This window comes from Drosophila persimilis, unplaced genomic scaffold (assembly GCF_003286085.1).
Source record: "Drosophila persimilis strain 14011-0111.01,24,50 unplaced genomic scaffold, DperRS2 tig00000191-arrow-pilon, whole genome shotgun sequence".
Lineage (NCBI taxonomy): Eukaryota > Metazoa > Arthropoda > Insecta > Diptera > Drosophilidae > Drosophila > Drosophila persimilis.
In genome coordinates this window covers 6,161,952-6,185,087 of record NW_020825298.1, presented here as the reverse complement: position 1 = coordinate 6,185,087, position 23,136 = coordinate 6,161,952, and the positions used below count along the sequence as shown (strand labels likewise).

The window sequence follows — 23,136 nt, the reverse complement described above, 5'->3', positions numbered from 1 at the left end:
GCCGACGCCGACGACGACGCCGACATCCTATGCTCCGCCTAAAGTTGTCATAATTTCCGATGCGTTTTATTTATACGTCGCTCGCTGCTCGCTGCGCAACAGAGATAAAAAAAGCGACCCGAAGACGATTTTCCGTTTGATTTTTTTCTTGTTTTGTGCCTCCCCTGCCCATCCTCTGCCGACTGCAGACAGCGAGAGGCCGAGTTGGTGTTGGGCCCTTAAAAGAGAGCTCGCACACACACACACAGCCACTCGCATAGAGCGACAGAGAGAGAGAGTGATTTATGGCTCTCCCAAAACACTCCCCATAAATGGCTGCCTGGCGTGAGTGAGAAGAGCACAGCTATAGACCCTCTACCATGTAACAGCTCTGTTAGCTCTGTTATCAGCGTTAACATAAAAGTCTTATACGGCATTTCCCCAACTGTTAAGGGGTTCTGTACGCTCTCTTGCCACCAGCAGATACCCGCCGTTGCTCTCTCTCTCTCTCGCGCGCGCTGTGCCTCTCTCTGTGTGACGGCATTCGTGGCGCGAAGCTTTCGCACTGTGAATGCGGCGCCGCCACCGAATCGGAATCGCATGAATGCCCCATCGCCGTCGCCCGGCTCCTGCGTGCGAACGCAGCCATCGTGGGGACCACTTCGCTCCAGCTCGCACTCGCAGGACACTGCGCGCCGTCGTCCGTGGTCCGTCGTCGTCATCGCCATCGCCATCGTCGTCGTCGTCGTCGTCGTCGTAATCGCAAGTGCGCGCCTCTGCTGCTGCTGCTTGCTGCTTGACGCTGCTGCGGCCGTGGTGCCACCGTTAAGGACATTCTGACGTCGACGTCGCCTGGCTCTGGTTCTGCCTCTCCGTTGCCGTTGTTACCGTTACCTTTTGGCCGCCAGAGCGGCTCTCCAGTGGCGCCCGCCCGCGTTCAGTCGACGTTCAGCCAGCCCCAAAAGCCAGTTGGCACTACCAGCGACCAGTTGGCAGCTCCTTGGCCACAAATTCTATTCAGACCCAAAAAAACAGTTAACCGTTAACGGTTAACACGGTGTGCCTGCCGCCCCGTGTGTGTGTTTTTATCACCGCCGTCGTCTCGTCAGTCGCCGCCGCTGTCGCAGTCGCTACGTCGCTGCTTACGCATATTTCAGCCTCCTTCCTGTGTGTGCGTACGGTACGTCGTGTACGTGTACGTGTGCGTGTGCGTGTGCGTGTGTGGGGGCGGGGGGCATGTGTGTGTGCGGGCAGGGGCGTGGGCAGAGCGGGAACGGGTCCGGGGCCGCACTCGGAAACGGAGACGGAGTCGCTTTTTGCGGTCGCGCGTGTTTAATTAATCATAAAATTCACATCAAAATGCAAAAGCAACAACGAAAGTAACTCAAAGGAAACCAGAGGAGCAGAGCTGAGCGAAGAAGTAGAAAAGAAAAAAACAAAGCAAGAGAGAGATCAAGAGAGAGAGAGGGCTAACAAAATGTGCAATAAACTTGATTTTCGTATTAAAACAACAATTTTTTGAATACTTATAAATCCTGTGTGAAAACATCGCATCATCTTTGCGATTGCCGTCGGCAAGATACATACGACAAAAGGAGATACTTTCCAGAGATGAACCCCCAAAGCGGATAGCCCGGAATCCTTCAAGGAAGAAGGAGTCAAATCCCCCAGCAAAGGTGAGTGGAGATAAAGAGAGGGGCCTAAAAATAGAATTATTTAAGAGTGTATCTATAGAAATATAGATAACAATTTTATAGTCCAAGAAACTAATTAAAGCCTTTAATCAAAATTCATTAAAGTTAATAGGTCTAAGCATTCATAGTCTAATAGTCCGTGTTTAAGCAGGGAATTCCTTTGAGAAGTCTTTTAAATAATTCCAAGTTTATCATGCATATTTTGGCAATACTTTAATTTAAAATAAAATACTTAAATACAGCAATTTAAACTTACTTTAAGTATGTTTACTACCAAAAACTATCTAAAGTTTCATGTTCTTTGAACTTAAATATAGAAATAAAAGAGCTTATGACAATGTTCATTGAGAATGTATTCCATGTTGAGGTAAACCATTTGCCAGCTTCTGAAGCTCTAAAATATACACAGATGTTCTATTGAGAGACTTGAAATTTCTAAGTATTGAAGCATCTTTAATTGATTGCCTAAGGGGAAAACCTTTAAAAATACATGAACTATAAAGAATATCTATGCTTTAGATTGGAATATTAGAATGTGCCTTCTGGTGACTGTTCAAGCTTAAAGATACCCTTCTTTGTTCTTAAATGTTCAGTTGACTGTGAAAGAACTAAGTAAATATTTGATAGCCCCATTTTATATTGTTAAATATACTCGAAATCAAAGCAATTCATGTTTGGTGACTAAATAATTAGGTGTTGCAGCATAAATTGGGGAAAATAAGTTCCTTCAGGAATATAAGATATAGATATATACAAGAATATAAGGAATAGTTTGCTCTTGAGTCCATGAAAGGGAAGATTCTTTTGCCTAAAGAAATAATTAAAGTTTTCTTTTAGTTTAAGTCCTGCAAAAGATTTCATATAGTATCATATCCCTTATGATACCCCTAGTATATTCCCATGGGTACTCTCATTCTCATTTAAATGCTTTCAAGCATCTCTGGACATGTTACTAAAGAAGTGTCCCTCGAATACCCATTTCCGATTAAATTAAATTATATTCCTTAAAAATGCATCATTTAAATCGTTTATTTTCTGTTCGTTCTACCGAATGACTTCATTGACCGACTGCTTCACCTATGTGACTCTCAAAAATCTCTGGCAAAAATGTAATTTCTCTACGAGGATCTCCTTGACACACTCCAACCAATCATTTGGCATTCATATGGATGCTGCCCCATCCTGCATAACCCACAAAACTGGGGAGCACATATTAAACAAGATCTAAATTGGGCCTGGGGCTACTTTTTCAGGTTGCCCACACACACACACACACACGCACACACACACACTTCTGCCTCACCCCGTGCTGGCACTGGGCAGGGGAGAGATTATTTAACTTTGACACTTTATGCGAGGACATGCAACACACAACTGCAACAGAGGCAGACAGAAACAACAACAACAACAACAGCAAGAGGAACAACCGAAAAGTTGCATGTTGAGCTTGTGTCAAAGTTAACATAAATACAACTACTTTGTGCCCCAAAGGTGGCATGTAGAGTGGGTCGGGGGCAGGGGCAGGGACAGGGGCAGGGACAGGGGCAGGGACAGGGGCAGGGGCAGGGACAGGGGCAGGGGCAGGGGTCAAGGCAGGGAGAGGGTGTCTGACATGGGCCTGTGGGTCGAGAGAATGTGCCGGAGGATATGACATATACAAGTGTCTGTGTATCCGTGTATCTGTGCATCCGTATCCGTGTGTCTGCATGTTATGCAATGACAAGCAAGAAGAAGATGATGCACAGCAACAAGAGCAAGAGCCAGGCAGGCATGTCAAGAATAAAATTAAAAGAAAGGCCTGGGGAAGGCGAAGGGTAGTGCGTCCAGAGGGGGAGGCATGGGTAGTCGAGTGTCGAGTGATTGGCCATCGAAAGGTTAAACGAAAAGATGACAGGTGTCAAGTCACTGTGTCACAGATACAAAGTATCTGGCAGATGCATTCTGGAACTAGAAGAAATTGTAGCCATAGAGTGGGCTGTGGAAAAAACATTTTAATCAAGCCACAATTGATGCCCGGCCCTAAATAAGATGCCAAGAAATGTATCTGCAGCCCGTAGCCAAAGATAGATGTGTGTGCTGCACCGAAAGAAAATGCTCAAGAGCACCAGATCTCTTAAGATGCGACAAAGAGAGAATAGCCGTGCCATTAATTCATAATCCTGTTGTATCTGACAGATACAAGTTACGTTTTCTGTCAGTGTACGATTCTCCCTCTGAAATACATTTATTGTTTTATTGTTCTAATTAATTTATGAGTCGCGCGATGCAAGCGACGAAATGTATCTTTGAGTGGCCGTTTCTTTGTATCTTTTCCTGTTCGTTGGCTTGGCAATAAATTCATTTGTAAAAATGCGAAGCGCTTTTCATTTTGTGGCCAGTCTATTTCTCATTTTTCGCGCCTGTCCCCCCCTCCCCCTCTTTGTTGTACGTATTATATTTTATATAAAATTTGTTTTCATTTTAATAACGAATACAGAAAAAGGGAAGGGAAAGGCAAGGAAAGACAGAGGAAGCCAAAACACGGGCCAAGCGGACGAGTGAAATATTTATTTCATGTTATGACAGAAATGTGCGGCATAGACAATAGATAGATACAAATGTATCTATTCTGCTCATGGCATGCGGCATATTTTGTGAATATTTTGCCGCAAATTCTACTATAATGTGGGCCACATGCGAATCTATCTATGCATCAATCTATATACATATCTATCTATCTATCTATCTATCTGTCAGCTCCCCTCTACCCTTTCGGGTTTTCTGCATTGCATTTCTGCATTTCATTTCGATCCGTTCGCTAATTCAATAAACCGCATAAATTGAATTTTTATTGCTACGAAAATTTATTAGTTAGACGCCAAAACCAATCGAAACCGTTCTAACCTGGCCAGAACCAGCCAGCTGCCTTTTTATTGGCATTATTTCTGCGCGGCCAATAAACCAAATTCAATTCATATTCATCAAAACAAATTTTTGGGCTTTGTCGCGAACGAGGAAATGAATAGAACAACAACTTGATGGAATTTAAAATTTAATTTATTTATTAGTTATGCAAATATGCTAAAACTGAATTAGCTGGCTATATAATAGATCAATTTAAGGCATTAGTTAATTTTTAAAATCTACTTTATTGGAGGGAGGTATTTAGAGGTTATTGGAGGTATCATAGATATACAGATATATAGATATATCATAGATGATATACAAAAAATACTCTTCAATATTCATAGAATTAAATGTAATCACAGAAAAAATATATTTCCGGATTAAGAACCTATAATGCATTTTCCGTAATATTATAAATAAATAAAATATTATAATTAAATTTAAAAAAAATTATAATTTAGGGATTCTTATAAAACTTCTTATAGGACGTTTGGTTTCAAATTTTGTATGTGTTTAGTTAGTTTTTTATATTGTTTCTTTAATTTATGGCCTTTTTTCTTAAAAAACAAACCAAAACTTGCATATTTCTGTCCACATTTCACTGTCCGCTACTGTATTCCATGATGCATTCCATCTGCCTGGGGCAACTGTAGCCTTTGGCAGGAAAACAACACTAAGAAGCTTGACGTATCGTCCAAGGAACGTTCAACAGTCCACATCATAAGCACTTCATTTCGATATAGAATGGATTATGAATCATCAATCCAAAGCAAATATCTATTGCCAAATGCTATATGAATATCTTTAACCCCAGTAAATCATTCAATATGGATTCTAATGTGCCAATCAAAGCCCCATCAATCGATTACACTTTCATCTCGATAACTGAGGCCCAGAGCCAGCCAAATCCACAAATAAAGAAGTATCCTTTCAGGGCTTTAGCTCCTCCAGAGCCGACGACTCGCCTCGAAATTGAGTTACCAGAATTCAGAGCATTTCATTGTTCCATCTAATTGCCAGATACGGAAGGGAAACAAAAGAGGAGCCCCAAAAGGAGAGAGGGAGAGAGAGGGAGAGGGGGAGAAGGATGAGGGATGAGGAAAGGCCACTTGAATGCAATTATTTCCTTCGTTTATGAGTAATTAAGGCAGAAAGGAGGGCCAAGGCAAGAGCAGCAGCAGCAGATTGGCAAAATATCAAAAATGGCCATCAAGGGGGCGAACAAGTGTTCGACCATATATGCAGATACAGATACATCCACCACGTAGGTGTGTGCGCGTGTGTGTGTGTGTGTGTGCGAGGGTACTTTGCATAGATTGTCCACTTTAGATTAAGCCATGAATAATTTATGTGCGTCTCTTATGATTTTAATTGTTTGCAATGGCAGCTTAACAACCCTGCCCTCCACACAGACCCCTCCCCCACCATCCTTGGAACAAAACAAAAAAAAAAACACAAAAACGTAAAGAAAAGAAACAGAAAACAAAACAACACAACAAAAAAAAGCGAAGCGAAAGCAGAGGCAAAAACAAAGTAGCGCCCCAAAAGCAAATGCAAAACAATACAAATTCATCTACAAGCCGCTGCTGAGACCAGACCCAGTCCCTGGCCAGAAGTCCAGACCCGGCCAGACCCGGCCAGGGCAGACCCCTGTGCGTCTGTCTGTGTGTGTGTGTGCTGGCTTCCCCTTGCCCTTTCCCTTCCACAAACACACACACACAAAAACCCAGCCATTCATTCTGTCCCTCAGACACGCAGACATTTGCATTTCATGTGTGTGTGTGTGGCGCTTACCCCTCGACATCCTTCCTTTTAGGTCCGTCGCAGACCCCCCCGCTGGCCATAAACCCAACTGGTTGACCGTCTGGCAGCGTTCCATTTCGCTTCTTTCTCAAAAATTATATGAAAATTATACCAATTCAACTCATAAAATTTTTTCAGCTTAATAAATTTGCAGACATTTTGTAAGCCCCGGGACCTGGGACCTGGGACCTGAGACCCGTCGTCGTCATTGGCTGTGCCCCCCCCGTGCCCATCAGACATGCCGCATGCAAAATGGTCAATACACTGCCAGGCCCTATTGTCCGGGAGACCAGACCAGTACTCGTACTCGTAGTACCCCCTGCTTAAGCGAAGCTCATAAATTTGCCTCAAACAATTTCCACCTTTTTTTTGTATTTCCCAAACTTTCTTTATGTTTTTTTTTTGGGCTAGAGGGAGAACTTCCAGTCAAAGTAATGATATTTCTGCTTTAAAATTCGATTTTAGTACTACCAAAAATTCCAATAATTCCCCTCATCTTCCCAGATTGTCAGAGATGACACTCGCTCAAGTAGAATCACCCCTGGAGAACCAGTGTTGCCCCATCTGTCCATTCAGTGGCACTCGCTCGTGCTCGCGATCGACGGTTGAAACAACAGACTTCAATCAGTCACGACTGTTTACGTTTCGGCTTCGGGTTCATTCATTCAATTGGCCCCGGATACATGTACATGTGTGTGTGTGTGTGTGTAGACCATCAATCAATCAAGCAAATTGCAATGAATTTTGATCAATATCCGCTGCAGACAAGCCGTGTATACCTACATATCTAGGCATAATTCACGTTTCGGCCAAATGATTGACGCCGTGTTGTTTCGAAGCCCCAAAAGATTCGAAAGATTCGAAAGATCCGTAAGATTTAGAGTTCCTTTCGAGTTGGCTGGCGCTGGACCACCTGCTGGCAGGAAAGATGGTGGTTTTTCTCTCGTCAGTGACAAAGGAAATGAGAGCTTGGCAACACTCCAAGAACAACAACGCAGACTTCTCAAAAAACCCCAAAGAGTTTTTCGTGTTTCGTGTGCGGCAATTGCGGAAGTTTTATGTTTTTGGCTGTGCGTAAATCGCTCAAGAAATCATCTCAAGTGGAATAAGTTGTGGCTGCCGGTCTCGTCTTGGACTCCGACTCACTTGATTTTTGGTTAACACTTTTGCCTGGGCCTCAACTTCGGGTTAACTTCCCCTCCCCACCCCCCCTTCCTTCGTGGCGGTGGCTGTGGGAAAGCGCTGTCTGCATTAAACAAATTGATTTCGGATGAGCCCATTGCCAGCCTCGCATCGGCATTGATAGAAATAGTGTGCTCGCTGGATGCTCGCTGCTCTCTGCCCGATGCCTGTGCGTCGATGATTTCGAGTGTGGCCAATCGATAGAGACACACGAATTCGTATTCGAGTGTGTTTACCTTTGCCAATAAATTCACTTAATTGCCGGGAAATAATCATAAAGCAATCGCCCGTAATGCCCGTACCCGTACCCCCACCCCCACCCCTACCCGTATTTCCCAGGCATTTGGAAATATTCTGCTTAACTTCATGCCCTCTAGAATTTGTGGCCCTGTTGAAAGTGTAACTCAGAAATTGTGGGGAATCGATTGCGATAGAGACAGGTTTCTATGTTGAACAGTTTACTGGGGCGATCAGGGGGTTTCCCCCCCTTCCCATCACAGTTCCCGGCCAAGTTCCCTTCAAAATTCGAAATATTCCAAGGATTTGTTTCGTTTCCGAAATGAATCTGAAGTTCCTGCACAGCTGGTGGTATCTGAACACACGTCTGCTGGTCTTCCTCGCAGGACGCCACTTTATCACTGGCGGACGTCGGTCCAACACTCGGATGGCGGTCGATTTTCCCACTGGCTCCAGCCTTTGGCAAGCTTTTCGGAAAAAGAACAAATAGGCTGGGCAAGGTGAGGATGGGTAACACTGAGTGGAGCCTCCTTTTTATAGGTCTCTGGGTTCTTTTCAGAGTAAACTGTACTGTCCAGATTGCCTTCCAAAGAACCTTCTCATAACCATGGAGATAACCATTCTAGAGCCTTCCTCCTTGAACATCGAAACCGGTCACCACTTTCTATAGTCTTCTCAGAATATAAACTGGAAAACTGCAAGAATTGGATGATCTTTATATATAGAACCTTTACATTCAGTCATAATTATCCACCGCCCAAGTATTGCAATTTTCTTATAACCCTACACTAAGAGAAACCTGGCACAGAGATAATAAAATTACATTGGGTTCTTGCTGGACAGGGCCGGGATGATCAACCGTTTCTTGTACTCCTGTTGGGGGGAATCGAAGGTCGTCCGCGAGTGGCGGCCAGGTGGGCCAGGTAGGCCGGGGCCGGGTAGGAGACGGCCCGGTTGCAGCGGGGAAACAGGTGGCACAGGTTGTGGGTCATCTGCTGGAGGAGGTCGATGTCCAGGCGGCCCGTGTTCGCGATCACGTTGTAGCGAGTGGGCCTGGCCGTGCCCTTGATGGACTGGTGGCTGACCATGAACCACTGCACCTCGTTGGGATGCACTATGGTGCGGTCCACGACGGTCCCCGGCTCCACGTTGTTGAACTTGTTGGACTCCGAGGGGCAGCCGCTCGGGAAGAAGCGCGTGTGGTGCCGTTTGACGATTTCCCGCTAATCCGGTAGTGTTTCGTTAGATATAAGATGTATTTACACACCTACACCAGGTGATCCAGTGCCACAGTAGCGACTTGCTCACACGCACTTCTTCGTTATCTCGCTTGATACGTTCGTCTGTTCTTTCTGATCCCTGCCTCATTTGTACGATTATATTATTGTTTAAGATATTATATCTTAGAGATATGTATTTAATGAAACTCGAACTAAGACCCTAGAAAAGAACCCTTGCTATGCCACCATCGATATCGAACCATGGAACCATAGATATCACTCTCGATATTTTCAGTTAGTCCGGGGGTGGGGCTCCCTTTGAGTGGGGGGTTATACCAGTGGCCGATATCTGATCAGATAAATTAGCTGTGACCGGAATAATTGGGAAAGATTTGTGGCAAATTCAATGAGCCCAGATGTACCAGATAGAACAGATACACCAGATAGACCAAAAGATATGCTGAGTGATTCCGAGTAATAAATCAATAAATTACCCCGGTCTTACGCCAATCTTACGCCATGCAAAACTGTTTGGGGCCGGGCCGGGCCGGGCCGGGCCGGGAATCCGGCACAAGATCCGCGGATAGTCCGAAACCGAAAACCGCGATATCCAGATATAGATGTATAAATCGGAGCAGAGGCTGATATTAAGTTATACGCGACTAATCCCCCTCCCTCCGCCCTCCCTTCACCCTCCGCCGTTCATTTATTCAACGAAAGCCTAAAATTGCGCCACACAGCGCTATTCATATATTCAAAAAAAGATTTATCATAAAGTCTGGCGCGAGACACCCCCACCTCCCCCCTCCCACTCCCAGTGCCCCTCCCTGGCCCCCCCAACCATATATCGCACTCCATATATTATCGGGCGGGAATATGTGCGTAAATTTCGTTGCACTCATGCCTCTCCTCCCCTCTCTCTTCTCTCTTGTGTCTTCCGCAGGGTCCAGTCCATGAGCAGCGCTAGAAATCGCGGCAGCAATCGTGATCAGGAGGTGGAACGCTTCCGATCGAGCGAGGATAATGTGTTCAATATTTCGCAATCGCATCAATTATCGGGGCGGCACAGGCACCAGGAACGGCTCAGCCGGCGGCGATAGGGACAGGGACAAGGACAAGGAGCGGGAGAGGGAGAATCTCCTTGCCAAGGAGCTGGATGCGGACAGCAACAACAATGGCGGGATCGAGGCGGCTGCCCCTGATGCCGAGCCCGAAGCGGAGGCCGAGCCCGAACCGGAAGCCGAGACGGATCGGGAGCCGGAGATGGACGAGGCCCCGGAGTCGCCGGAGCCGGAGAACAGCAACGAGGCGCTGGATCTGTCGGTGATCTCGGCCAGCAGTCGACTGCCCACAAGCGGTCACGTGGCCCTGGAAGCTTTACAACATACCAAAGTGGCGGTGGCCCAGTTCGCGGCCACTGCTCTGGCGGGGGTGGCGGCGGGGAGCCAGCGGCCCGCCGACCTGGCCATGGTGCAGTCCACGATCTTCAACGTGCAGCGCCAGCACCTGATGCAGCTGCAGCTCATCCAGCATCTACAGAGTCAATTGAAGCGGGCCGAGGCAGCGGCCCTGGGCCGGCAGGAGGGCCACAACGAGGAGGAGCCGCCCGACGAGGAGGAGGATGAGCAGGATCAGGATCAGGAGCGGGAGCGGGAGGAGGCCACACCAGACCCCAGCAATGGCATGCGGGAGCTGGAGGAGCACGAGCTGCGGCGCGAGGAGAGTTCAAAGACTGAAAAGAGAGAGGAGGAGATCGAGAGGGACAGGGAGAACGAGAAGGAGCCAAGTCGGTGTCAGATCAAGGCCCAGAAGGACCCCTCACCGGAGGCCGAGCCCGGAGCTGGCTCCGACTACCTGATGTGCGACATCAGCTCGAGCCTGGCCTCGAGCATCATCACCAACCACGATCCGCCGCCGGCCCCCAACGAGCCCAACTGCCTGGAGATGCTACAGCGGCGCACCGAGGAGGTCCTGGACTCGGCCTCCCAGAGCCTGCACGCCGCCCAGATGCAGGAGGAGTACTCGGAGTACGCCTCCAAGGAGGCCCAGAGCCGCGGCGAGATCTTCAAGCACCGCTGCAAGTACTGCGGCAAGATCTTCGGCAGCTACTCGGCCCTACAGATCCACCTGCGATCGCACACCGGCGAGCGGCCCTTCCACTGCAACGTCTGCGGCAGCAAGTTCACCACGAAGGGCAACCTCAAGGTCCACTACCAGCGGCACACGCAGATCTTTCCGCCCATGCTGATGCCCCCCGTGGTGGCGGCCTCGAACGGTGGACAGCCCCAGCCCGCAGGACCCCAGACGGGGTCCTCCGCGACGGAACAGTTTGCCGCCCTCAATCCCATCCGCCTGCCCTTTGTGCCGCCGCCGCCGCCGCCGAGCGGACAGGAGCCGAGTCCTCTGCAGCAGCTGGAGGAGATGGAGGAGAACCGCTTGGAGCAGAAGCAGCAGCCCCAGCAAGCGGAGGATCTCAGCAAGCCAGGACCAAAGGAAAAGGAGAACCTGAAGGAGAAGGAGAAGCCGCAGGAAAAGGCAAAGTCCCACTCCCCCGTGGAGCGGGCCAAGACCCCCAAAGTCGTGACACCAGACATCCGACCCGAGCCCGTGCCGGAAAAGCCCGAGAAGGAGGCCCCCAAGCCAGTGGTGCCACCGCGCCGCAACGGCAGTGTCCGGAAGCGGCAGGCGAGCAGCGCCGGCAGTCCGCCCAGCGAGGATCGGGAGCGGGATCGGGAACGCGACCTGGCCGAGCACATGCACATCGCCAAGCTGGTGCGACGCTCCTCCTCGACGAGCCGGGAGGCGCCCGGCGAGTACTCGCTCGCCCAGATGGAGCGCATCATCGACAAGTCGTGGGAGGATCTGATCGAGATCGACAAGACCTCAGAGACGTCGAAGCTGCAGCAGCTGGTGGACAACATCGAGAACAAGCTGACCGACCCGAACCAGTGCATCTTCTGCCAGAAGGTGATGTCCTGCCGCAGCTCCCTGCAAATGCACATCCGCACCCACACCGGCGAGCGGCCCTTCCGCTGCAAGATCTGCGGCCGGGCCTTCGCCACCAAGGGCAACCTGAAGGCGCACATGAGCATCCACAAGATCAAGCCGCCGATGCGCAGCCAGTTCAAGTGCCCCGTGTGCCACCAGAAGTTCTCCAACGGCATCATCCTGCAGCAGCATATCCGCATCCACACCATGGACGACGGCAGTGGCCAGCCGGCTGCGCCCCAGGGCGATGCCGAGCGTCTGGGCATCGAGGATCAGAACTCGAACAAGTCCTTGGGCACCTCGGACACCCTGGACTTCTCCACCACCATCTCGGATCACTCGGGACAGCGGTCGGAGTCGTCGCAGGGCGGGGACTTTGATGAGTTCATGACCATGGACAGCACGGACGATTCCAGGGACAACTCCAGTGCCGCCACGGCCACGCCTCTGCCCTTGGATAGGGAGAGGGACAGAGATAGGGAGCGGGAGCGGGAGCGGAGACCCCCCAATGATGGCTCCGATGAACGCTCTAGATCCGATCTGGACATGACTGGAGGGGGACGCAGCGAGAGCGGAGAAATGCCCGCCATGGATCTCTCCTCGCCATCATCCGCCTCCGCGCGGCTCTTCAACGGCGTGGCAGGCGCTGCAGCTGGGGCTGGGGCTGGGGCTGGGGCTGGTCTGCCCATGCTCGGTATGCCCATGCCCCCGAATCTTCTGCTGATGGCGGCAGCCCGCGAGGAGATGCACGCCCTGGGCCAGGCCCATGCCAAATTTCCCCTGCTGCCGTTCGGCCCCCTAGGATTTATGGGTAAGTACTTGATTTGGGTGTGGATGCGGATACCAAGATGACAAAGCCTCTTTGTCTGTCACCTTTGACCCTCGCGATCGTTTGCCAAGTGTAGTCGGAGCGCGATAAATCTGCGATCTCGCCGCGACATAACTCAATTGGACCGAGACAAAGCATTTCCCAGTGCCCCCAGTCCCCCCGTTCCATGTCTGTGATGATATGCCTATGCCAAATTCCGAAAAATTTATTTTTAAACATTGGCGCATTCCCGAATCGAGAGACGTCGCGCGTATCTGTCGCCTCATTATGTCACAACCTTTTACTCGGATGGATATTTATTATATCGCAGATCGTTTTCCCGTTTCGACGTTGCCCCCTCCTCCTCCCCTCCTCCCGGTGACCTCTCGAGTAACTCTTTGTCTGTTATCCGCATAGGCCTCCATCCGCCCCCGAATGTGTGCAATCTGTGCTTCAAGATGCTGCCCAGCCTGGCCGCCCTGGAGAGCCATCTGCAGAGCGAACATGCCAAAGAAGTCACGGCTCCGCAGACCCACACCCGATCGCACTGCAATGACGCCGGATCGCCCTACGGGGCCAAGGTGAGTGCTACAAATATATATATATGGGTATGGGTATGGCTATGGGTAGGGGATTTGATCGATTTATGATTGGGCCAAAGATCAGTAGGAGATCGAAATGAGATTAATTTATTAGAAAATTCATTGGGGGCGTGATTTGTTACTGCCTCGATCATCGATCATTTAAGTTTTGTTCTGTTTATGGTTTTTATTTATCGAGAAACCACAGTTGTGCTCATCAGCATTCTATATTTACCCTGGCGATTTATCTATGTTTATTTATTTTGCTGGAGCTGTTTATGGAACCAATGATAGACCTTAATCAAGATTGTGCAATGCCAAGATGTGGCAAGAGGGACCAAAAAGCTGGGCTATGGAGGCGCGATTCCCTCTTCTGCGCCTCTCACCGCAAGCCGGCAGCCTACTCGGCCTCGTCTGGTCGTCAAAGCCTTGGCCGCTGAGTCGGTTCAAGAATCCAGCAACAATATACACAGTCCTGGGCCAAGCAAGACTTACTTTTCGCTTCGAAATAGCCAACAATCCGAAAAATATACACAGTCTTTGTGGAAGAGCAAAAGTCCGTCCCAAGAAAGCGAAAACAAACTACAGAAAACTGATGAGAGACTCTTACACTCGTAGGGAGAGTGATACAGATCCTTTGATTCATCTAAACCCTGTTCCCCGAACGCTTCATTCAGTCTTGAGTGTCTTGAGAGTGAATCAATGATCAGTCTGCTTCCCAGCCTCCACCTGGTATGCCCACTCATTAGCCATCCGCACTCTTGCTCACTCTACCTCGTCGTTACTCTGCCACTAATCACTCGCCTCTGTTCTTGAGGGACATTCCATGCCCCAAGATGGGGTCACCACATTACCCTGTCTAATCCCCAGCTCGATTCCAGCTCCTGGTGGCTGGGCCTTGCCTTGGTCATGATTAATTAAAATGTTCACGGGTTCACTCGGTCCCGGTTTTGGGTTGATTTCGCCCAATATGGCCTGGACGATGCCCCGTTATGGCTGGAACCATACAAATTATGAGCGCATTATTAATTGCTCTAGAACGGAGGCGCGAGGGTACGGCCTTATTATGAAGAAATTGTGGCCAAGTTGCATAGTTTGCCTTAATTGTTGGCGTTCCGCTTTGTGGCCGGCACTCGCCCAACTTGGAGACGGGATTGGAGCCGCCGGTTCATCTCGCTGGAGAGCTTTAAGTGCCTGGATTACATCGCCCAACAATGCCAATTATTTATTAAAGTGCGTTCGCTTCCCGCCACAGATGTCGAGTGTGTGGAGTGGTTATGCTGTGGTTCTGCAACTCTGCCTGGCCATCATTTAAGTACAAATGCGAGTATTAATATTTATTTCTGGCTGGGGTCGGGGCTGGGGCTGGGGCAGGCACATACTGCGGCATTGTCTCTCGCTCTATGACTAATGACATCGTTCATTATGGCGAACATTCTTGGAGTATTTCCAAAATTTCTGAGTGAATTTCCGAGCACAGGAGCGGAGTCTGCAGAGACCCGAAGGGCAACGAAAGGAAGGGAAAAGAAGGAAGACTCTAAATGCTTTAATTTATTAAAGCTTTGGGCTTTTGGTGTCTGTTTTTGAGGAAAAACTTCCTTCTAGCTGGACTTTTGTGCCCCTTCTGGCCCTTTGAACCGCTCCTGGACTGGCTTCGAAATGCAATTGCAGTGTAAATGTCATAACGTTTTCAGTTGGTAATCAGCCCGGCCCCGCACCCCCCTGGGGTCCCTGGTTTTGGCAGCCCCAGACAGACCCTTGTTCGCCCATCATATGGCCCCCCCCACCGCCCTTCCTTCGGCCCCAGCCACGTTCCGATTTGCTCGCTTAGCACATTGTTGATGATCTAGAGCAGACGATCGGGTTAGGGGATCGGCATCATCTTTTGGGCTTGAAATTTCTAAATGATTCAAAAATTTTAAGTAATTACGAGAATGCATTATGATGATGCGAAATTTACGATGTGGTCGTGTCTGCCATGGTCTGGTCTGGATCGGGCAGGATCTCGGCTAGTGACAGTCCCCCAGAGAGGGAGAGGGGGAGCGAGAGGGAGAGCGGGGGGTTGGTGCCGGATCGGTGGCGGTGTGTGCGATGCATTCAAAGCAAATAAATTATGCTACGCTTTATGCAAAATTATTTAATCTTTTGTTCGTCGCGTCTGTGGGGCACACACTGGGCCCCAGGGTCCCCCCATCCCCCCAGCCCCCTCTCGGGCGAGTGTCAACCGCCGGCTGCGAGAACAATTGTTTTGCCATAAAAATATGAGACCCGGCGGCAACGTCTGCCCGAGATAATTAGTTGGCATTATTACACGCGATGCCATAGAAAAATTGTAAATTATGTTTTTGGTTTGGCTTTCGGTTAAAAATACGATTATTAAGAGGCAAGAGAGAGTCTGGGTGCCCCAACTCTGTTGCATTAACGGCACATTAAGCAGAAAATGCACAGAAATTAGCGCCCAAGAATCGGGATTCAGCATCAGATTCCCAGTCTGGGTCCCATCTAGAAAATCTCTCTCATTGCAGCTCACCCTCAATCCGAATCTGTTTGCAAAGAAGCCGCCGCCGCCAGTGCCAGTGCCGGTGCCGCCGCCGCCCCAGTCGGGCGACCCCGTGGTCGCCTCCCAGCCCCTGGAGGCGACACCCATCAAAGAGGAGCCCGAGCAGGACCAGCTGTTGGGCGAAGAGGCCGGGGCCGGCGAGGGCGGAGCACCGGGCAGCTATCCCCAGGATGCCATCGATGCCGAACAGTCGCTGATGAAGATGCAGTTGCGTGAGTAGAGCCACAGCCCAGGACCCCTAGGAACCCAACCTACTGAGTCCCCCCCCCACGTCCCTTTCGCACAGATGCCCATCGGTTCCCGGCCAGTCCGCTGGACTTCCAGCAGGCCCTGATGTCCGCCGGGCCGCCGACCTCCAGCCTGGACCCGCCCGTGAACAACAAGCACTTCTGCCACGTCTGCCGGCGCAACTTCAGCTCCAGCTCGGCCCTCCAGATCCACATGCGCACCCACACGGGCGACAAGCCCTTCCAGTGCAATGTCTGCCAGAAGGCCTTCACCACCAAAGGAAATCTCAAGGTGCGGCTCAGGTCCTATCCAGTGTCGAGGCCCTTCTCCTGACTCTCTCGCTCTGCCCCCCCCTTGCAGGTTCACATGGGCACTCATATGTGGACGAATCCCACTTCGCGTCGGGGCCGTCGTATGTCCCTGGAGCTGCCGATGCGTCCTGGACCGGGTCCCGGGGCCGCACACGGTGGACCCACGGCCGAGCAGGAGTTTATGCAGCGACGACCAGAGCTCTTTTTTCCCTACCTGCCGCCCTTTTTCAATGGACTGCCGCCAAAGGTGAGTGTGGGTGGCCTTCCAGGGGGGGTACCACTGTAGATCCTTATTCTATCTCTCTTTTGATAGCCTGGCGAGCTGAGTCCTGGCGCCTTTGCCAACATACCGCCGCCGCCCTTTGCCAACGGTGGCAAGTATCCCTATCCCCCCGGCCTCTTGGGCTTTCCCGGCTTTCTGGGCCAGCATCCCTACGCCCTGGAGCGTGGCAGCAGCAGCAAGTCCCCCACTCCAGAGCCGGCACAGAGCCCCTCGCTGCGCGACGATGAGCTGGCCGGCAATATCTGGCATCCTCTAAGCCGCATCAAGATGGAGCACCACCAGAACCACCTACAGGAGCAGGAGGATCAGGCCGATGGCGAGACGGAGGCGGGCGGTGGTGCCCTGGAGCCCGATGAGTCAGAGTCCCGCGATGCGGACAAGTAGCCGAGCAGCAGGCTCGGTCTTGGTTGGAACACACATGGTTTTTTGTGGAGTACATATCTTGAGCATAACCCTACGCTAAGCTTCAACTAGCACAGACACAGACACACCCCCACACACACCCACACATCCCCCCCCCACACAATATATATATATATATATACGAGTATATCCTTTGTGTCTATATACGATAATTGATAGCGATCTTCAAGGCATTTAAATGCATTAAGTTTAGTCGATAAGTTGTAAAAATGTCAGGCACTTGGCTGGAGCTGGAGACCCCCCACACACGCCCCCACACCGCCCCCCACCCCTGGAGCAGCGGAGCGATTCAAAGGTCGGAACTTAACTAATTTTATGGCTATACCTAGACATATATATACGTATACTAAAGCATATAGATATACCTATAAATACACGTAATGTAAACTGTGGTAGTTGCATATAAAAAAAACATTGACAAAATCGAGAGAAACGCGAGAGAAATGATCAAAAATAAAGCCGGCGTGCAAAATTGCAAAATGAAAAATATACACATATCCCACCAGCCTGACGTTTCTCTTCCGGGAAGTGGGCAGCATTCCTAAAGGGTTCGGTCCTCCTCAATAAATTCATGCAAATTGGCAGGTCTCTGGGTAAGTGCGAGTCTCGATCGTGCCACATGCCACGCGCAGGCCATTCATCATCAGCCCTAAAGCGAAACGCCCTATCCCCATGCCCCAAAGGCCTCCCCCCCACCCCACACCCATTACTGTGGCCAGCAGATGTTTTCTTTTGTGGCCTGCCAGACGAATTTTCGGTGCCTCGCTTTTGGGAAAACTTTTTAATTATTCCCTTGTCGTTTTTGGCAGTCGTCTTTCTCGTCTTTCGCTCAACAAATAATAATTTCTAGACCGCAACAACTTGAGATGTCGCCGCAAATTATAAATGTTTGCTGAATATGACAAGCCCTGCCACAGCCAGACAATAGAGGAGCCAAACTTCTCGTAGAGCGAGGGGCAAGTGGAAGGCTCCCCATGGCTGCCATGTAAGTAGTGCCTTCCTGGGATCAGCGAGGGGCAGTAGAGTGGAGTCCTGGTGTCCGAGGAGATCCATCTCTGGTGCGGCCAGGGGTCTTCTTAGATTCTGAAAGGGAGATCACAAGTAAAAGTTGAGTTCAAGGAAGTCACAGTCGAAAAAGAAGGTATACCTTTTCCTACCAGGATTTCGGAGATTTGTTCCCATGTTCCCATGGCTTCCCTTCTTGGTGTGGGTTGGAAATGCATCTTTCTGACATCAGTAGAAGGCTATTACGCGCGCAACCCAGCCATCCTCCCGCCGAACCGACCGAGGGGCACTGCCGCATGACGCTTGCCGCGTTAACCGATCCAAAAGCTGCAAGAAAGATAGCTGTTAGACCAATATGCGAGGAAAATAGGCATTAAACTTACCTCGAGAACTACCCTGACTGCCTCGTCTTTCCTTCCCTGAACTCCTCCATAAACACCTCGAAACATGGCCTCCCCGCCCCCCTGCAGAATGCGGCATTGTTGGTGATTCCATTTGGCATTTTCCATTTTCCACAATGTTGCACTTTTCCCAAGAAATTTAGCTCATTTCGTGCTCCCTCCGGCCGTAAACAGGGGCAAACAGGCAAACTATTAACAGCCCCACGACTGGAGCCGGCCTCCTGCCGCCTCGAAAATGAGCGATGAGAAATTGTGCCGTGTCTGGGGCGGGCTGGATGGGGATTTTCAAGATCACAATCCCGCACAGACACGATAATTTTCATGATCATAATTCCCCCACCAAAACAGTTGGCAGCCGTCTGCCTTTTGGGGCAACTTAATAACCTCATTTCGGGCTGTATCTGGCCGGGTGCTGCATTATATTTATTTTGCGTGCAATTTGTTTGATCTATTCGAGTAATTAAGTTTCGTCTGCTGCTGCGACGCGTCGGCCGAAAAACGGTCTATGAATAATAACCCAAGCAACCCAGCAGCAGCTCCCAACCCCACGTCCTGGGGGGGGGAGGGGGGGAATTATGAGTGGAGTGGAATATGCATTCGTTTGATGGCCACCAAGAGCGAGGCGAGGTGAGGCGAGGCGAGGCATACCGTGGAGGACTTTGAAGTGTGTCTAATTGGGTGCCGAGAGTGGCGCCAGGAGAGGCGACCCTCTCTCTCTCCAGGTGCGAGTACCGTTCGACGCGAAAGGCTCCCCATAGAATCGCGGGTTTTATTGATATGAAAACGGGCTGCAAGGCCCAGAGAACATGCGACCATCGTGTAGCGCGTTTTATGGCACCCACAAATTCCGTGCTAATTGTTGCACCGAGTATTCCAACTGGTTTCCAGTCCCCCCAATCCCCCTCCCCACTCCCCCACTCCCCACTCGCCACTCATGCATTCTGTGGCCAGCAACAGTTCGGGTAGTTTGCTTCAATTTTGCCTCAATTATTTCGCTTGTTTGTTTATGGAGGAATCTTTAATCTCGGCTCTGGTGTCGCTGCCAGCCTTGACTTCCAGCTCCAGCTCCAGCTGCAGCTCCTGCTTCGGGCTCTGGCTCCCGCTGCCTGTATGCGTGGCCAAGATCTAGACAACACCTACGATGGAGGGAGGCACAGGACAGACAGACAGACAGACAGTCTGTCTTTATATCTATGATCGTCGAGGGAGCTGGGGGTCTGGCGACTGGCGACTGGGGGACAAGTGTTTCGAAAAATGGATTATTCATGTTGTCCTTGCTGCTGCTCTTGTCTCTCTCTCTCTCTCCCTCTCCCTCTGTGTTGTGGCTGTCGAAGAGTAGACGGCTTGAGGCCTGGTTGAGGTCTCTTCAAGATGGTTGCCGATTGTGGCCTCCAATTTGGATCACCTGAAAGGCTGGCTAAAGAAATATGGATCCTTAAGAGAATCCATACAGTTTCTTGATTAGGGGCTATGAAAATCTGGAAAAGAAGTAGCGAACAGCTGGTAAGTGGACTGATCGTAAGGCTCCACTGGCGAGGCATCCACTGGAGGGCACATCATCACCATCAAAGTTCTCCGTGACTGTCCAGGTCTGATCATTCGCACACTACCAGATGAGCGCCTGGTGCTTGATCCCAGGTCATCCCAGGGAATCCCAGGGTCTTCCAGGACATCCCAGGGCATCCCAGGGTATCCCAGGGTATCCCAGAGTATCCCAGGGCATCCCAGTGCATCCCAGGGTATCCCAGGGTCTTCCAAGACATCCCAGGGCATCCCAGGGTATCCCAGGGTCTTCCAGGACATCCCAGGGCATCCCAGGGCATCCCAGGGCATCCCAGGGTCTTCCAGGGCATCCCAGGGCATCCCAGGCCATCCTAGGGCATACCAGGGCATCCCGGGGCATCCCAGGGTATCCCAGGGCATCTCAGGACATTCCAGGGTATCCCAGGCCATCCCAGGTCATTCCAGGGCCTCCTAGGGCATCCCAGGGCATTCCAGGGCATCCCAGGACATCCCAGGCCATCCCAGGGCATCCCAGGGCATCCCAGGGCTTCCATCGTATCGGGGTGCTTGGGTATTGATGAGCCGAAGCATATCCATCTCGCCCAAAAGAATCGGTAACCCTGTCTTCTCCCTCACCCCACTCTCCCATCCACTAACGTAGCCGTTGCCCTCTCTATAGCTCACATATTCCATACACATGTAAGTACGAATCTATGTCTACAAATGCATCCTTCGAATACTTCGATGTACACATCGATATCAGTGTTTTTTCCCCCTAGAAGCCGCCAAGGCCACGCGAGTATCGATAACGCGTCCGGGGCCGATCGGACAACATGCGAATATGTTTCGCTTATTGCACGCTGCACGTGACCGTGCCCCCAGTCCCTGCCCCTGCCCCTGCCACCAGCCACTGCACAAACAAGTTGCTGCTGCCGCTGCCGCTGCCGAGCCTGTTTGCAGTTGCAGTTGCAGTTGCCACTCGCCGGCAAATGCATTTTGTTGCAGTCGTCGGTAGTTGGCTTTAAGCGGAAGCGATAACGTCTAACAAATTAAGCCATGTCCCGGCGAATAAGAGGAATCGCCAGCGGCACGAGAAGGCTTTATTAGCGGAACTCCGACGGGGCGTTGGTGGGTGGGTGGGTTGGGGCACAAGATGTGACCCTGGAGAGCAGAGTGGCCAAAAATTCAGCTTGTAAATAAATAAAAGCTGAGCCTGCCATAAAACCCAATTCCTTTGGACCATATTCCAATCAGATCTGGGCATTAAGGTAAGTGCAGCGGGGGGCGGAGGAAGGGCAAGCAGCCACCTAGGTCAAAGTTCGTATCAATTTCGGTTTGGGGTCTGAGGCACTGCGAGAAAGGACTGGGACTTGTAGGTGGGAGTGTCGTTGGAGTCTTGCAAAGTAGTACCATAAATGGTCTGGATTCGGGAATATTCTCAAGGAATTCACTGATAAAATAGGTTCTCTTTAATCTGGAAATATTCAGGGAATTTTAGAGTATTAAATAGTCTTGGAAAAAGTAATATTTGTAACTAATTTCAGGCTTTAATTGGGTTTAAAAGGATATAATATTTTTTTAATCCCGAAAAAATTATCCCGAAATGTTTTCCATAATAGAAAAGGTCATTTTTTTTTGGCAAAAATCCAGCAAAAATCATCCCCAGATCTCTCCCATTCCGTTCCACTTTTATTTCCATATTTCTGTGACTCAAACTTTTCCTCAGTGTAGCAGAAAATCACTTCCAAACCCCAGCAATCGATTTCCGCTGTCCGGCAAATAATTTTTGCAAATATTACAACAATATTTCGTGGCGCTCCCCAAACGGGACTAACCACAGGGACGATGGCTGGCATGGTCTTCGATTTGCTGGTCAAGGGATGAGGGTTCGGTTCGATTTTATGACATTGCCTGACAAGTTTATGGGAGAAAAGTGGCGCAGCTTTATGCATATGCGCCCCCAGCAGACTCGTAAAGACAACTGACACAAAAGGGGTGGGCAGGGGAGGGCAGGGGAGGCGGGGCAGGGCAGCCCTTGTGGCCCAGGAGCACTACATTTAATGGCAATAATAAAGTGGCACAAACATTCAACACTTTGTCAGTGGCTTTCGCGCTGTCTGGCCGCATTTATCATGCCCGGAGGAGGCACTCGACTTCCAGACTATTTTGACAAGTTATCAAAATGAAATGCAGCCAACAAGTTGCTCGACAAAGGCAGCCAGACAGGCGGCCGTGGAGCGGTGGAGCGGTGAGGCCCTCACTCTGTCATAATCTACCCAAAAGGAGCTCCGTGCTCCCTGCTCGGAGCCCCATGCCCCACAAGAGCTCTCGACAGACGACAAGTGTATTTATGTTATGATTTGAATACCGCTAATGACAGCCAGAGTCTGCCCCCATCTTTGGGTGGCATTGCCTCGGGGGCAGACAGCATTTTCAGCGCCCTCATCAATCCAGTAGATCTCTCTTTCTCTCTCTAGGCTCTATGCTCGATGTTGTAGGTATTTTCACACCTTTACGGATCGAAATTTGGAATACTTTCGGCTGTGCTGCAATCGAACATCATCATTATGATGATGGCTTATAGCGGAGCTATCCACATCCATCCATAGCTCTGTGTTTCGCCTTCCCCTGCCCCGACTGCCACTGGCACTGCCTCAACCTCACCCTCACTTCCCACTTGTGTGCGTGTGGCATCGTTTCCTTCAAATGCAAATGATGCCACAGCCTCGTCCGCTTTAGCTGGAATCCCAACTCAATCGGTGGGGGGGGATGGGGCTGCCGAGGGGAGTGAGTTACGATTACGTTGCCGCGATAATATCAAGCTTTATAAATTTATTAGTGCCAGCCATGTAGAGCGAGAGATATATTTAGCTGCCTAGATAAATAGATACACACGGGCACAAGGGCATTGATGGCATCTGCATCTGCATCTGCGCCCTGCAGTTGACTGGATATCGAACAGATAGATGGGTCGGATACGGAGCCAGAGATATGGCATATGAGGTGGGGATGAGTACATCATTCCGGGAAATGACATGGGCAAT

The 23,136-nt window shown here is 50.3% G+C and overlaps 1 protein-coding gene across 1 annotated transcript; it reads left to right on the top strand.

Annotated features, from left to right (window-relative positions):
- The first annotated feature begins 1,280 nt into the window (after positions 1-1,280).
- Positions 1,281-17,202, top strand: LOC6589845 (homeotic protein spalt-major). The gene is made up of 7 exons (XM_026988450.1): positions 1,281-1,655; positions 9,945-12,800; positions 13,215-13,378; positions 15,904-16,150; positions 16,225-16,457; positions 16,527-16,724; positions 16,791-17,202. The coding sequence occupies exons 2-7, from the start codon at positions 10,025-10,027 to the stop codon at positions 17,142-17,144; spliced, it is 3,972 nt and encodes a 1,323-aa protein (XP_026844251.1). The 5' UTR covers positions 1,281-1,655; positions 9,945-10,024; the 3' UTR covers positions 17,145-17,202.
- Positions 17,203-23,136: the final 5,934 nt, after the last annotated feature.

Coding starts and splice junctions, on each gene's coding strand:
- LOC6589845 (XM_026988450.1), top strand. CDS start 10,025: ATGTGTTCAATATTTCGCAATCGCATCAATTATCGGGGCGGCACAGGC. Junction 12,801..13,214: donor CGGCCCCCTAGGATTTATGG/GTAAGTACTTGA, acceptor TTATCCGCATAG/GCCTCCATCCGCCCCCGAAT. Junction 16,151..16,224: donor GCTGATGAAGATGCAGTTGC/GTGAGTAGAGCC, acceptor CCTTTCGCACAG/ATGCCCATCGGTTCCCGGCC.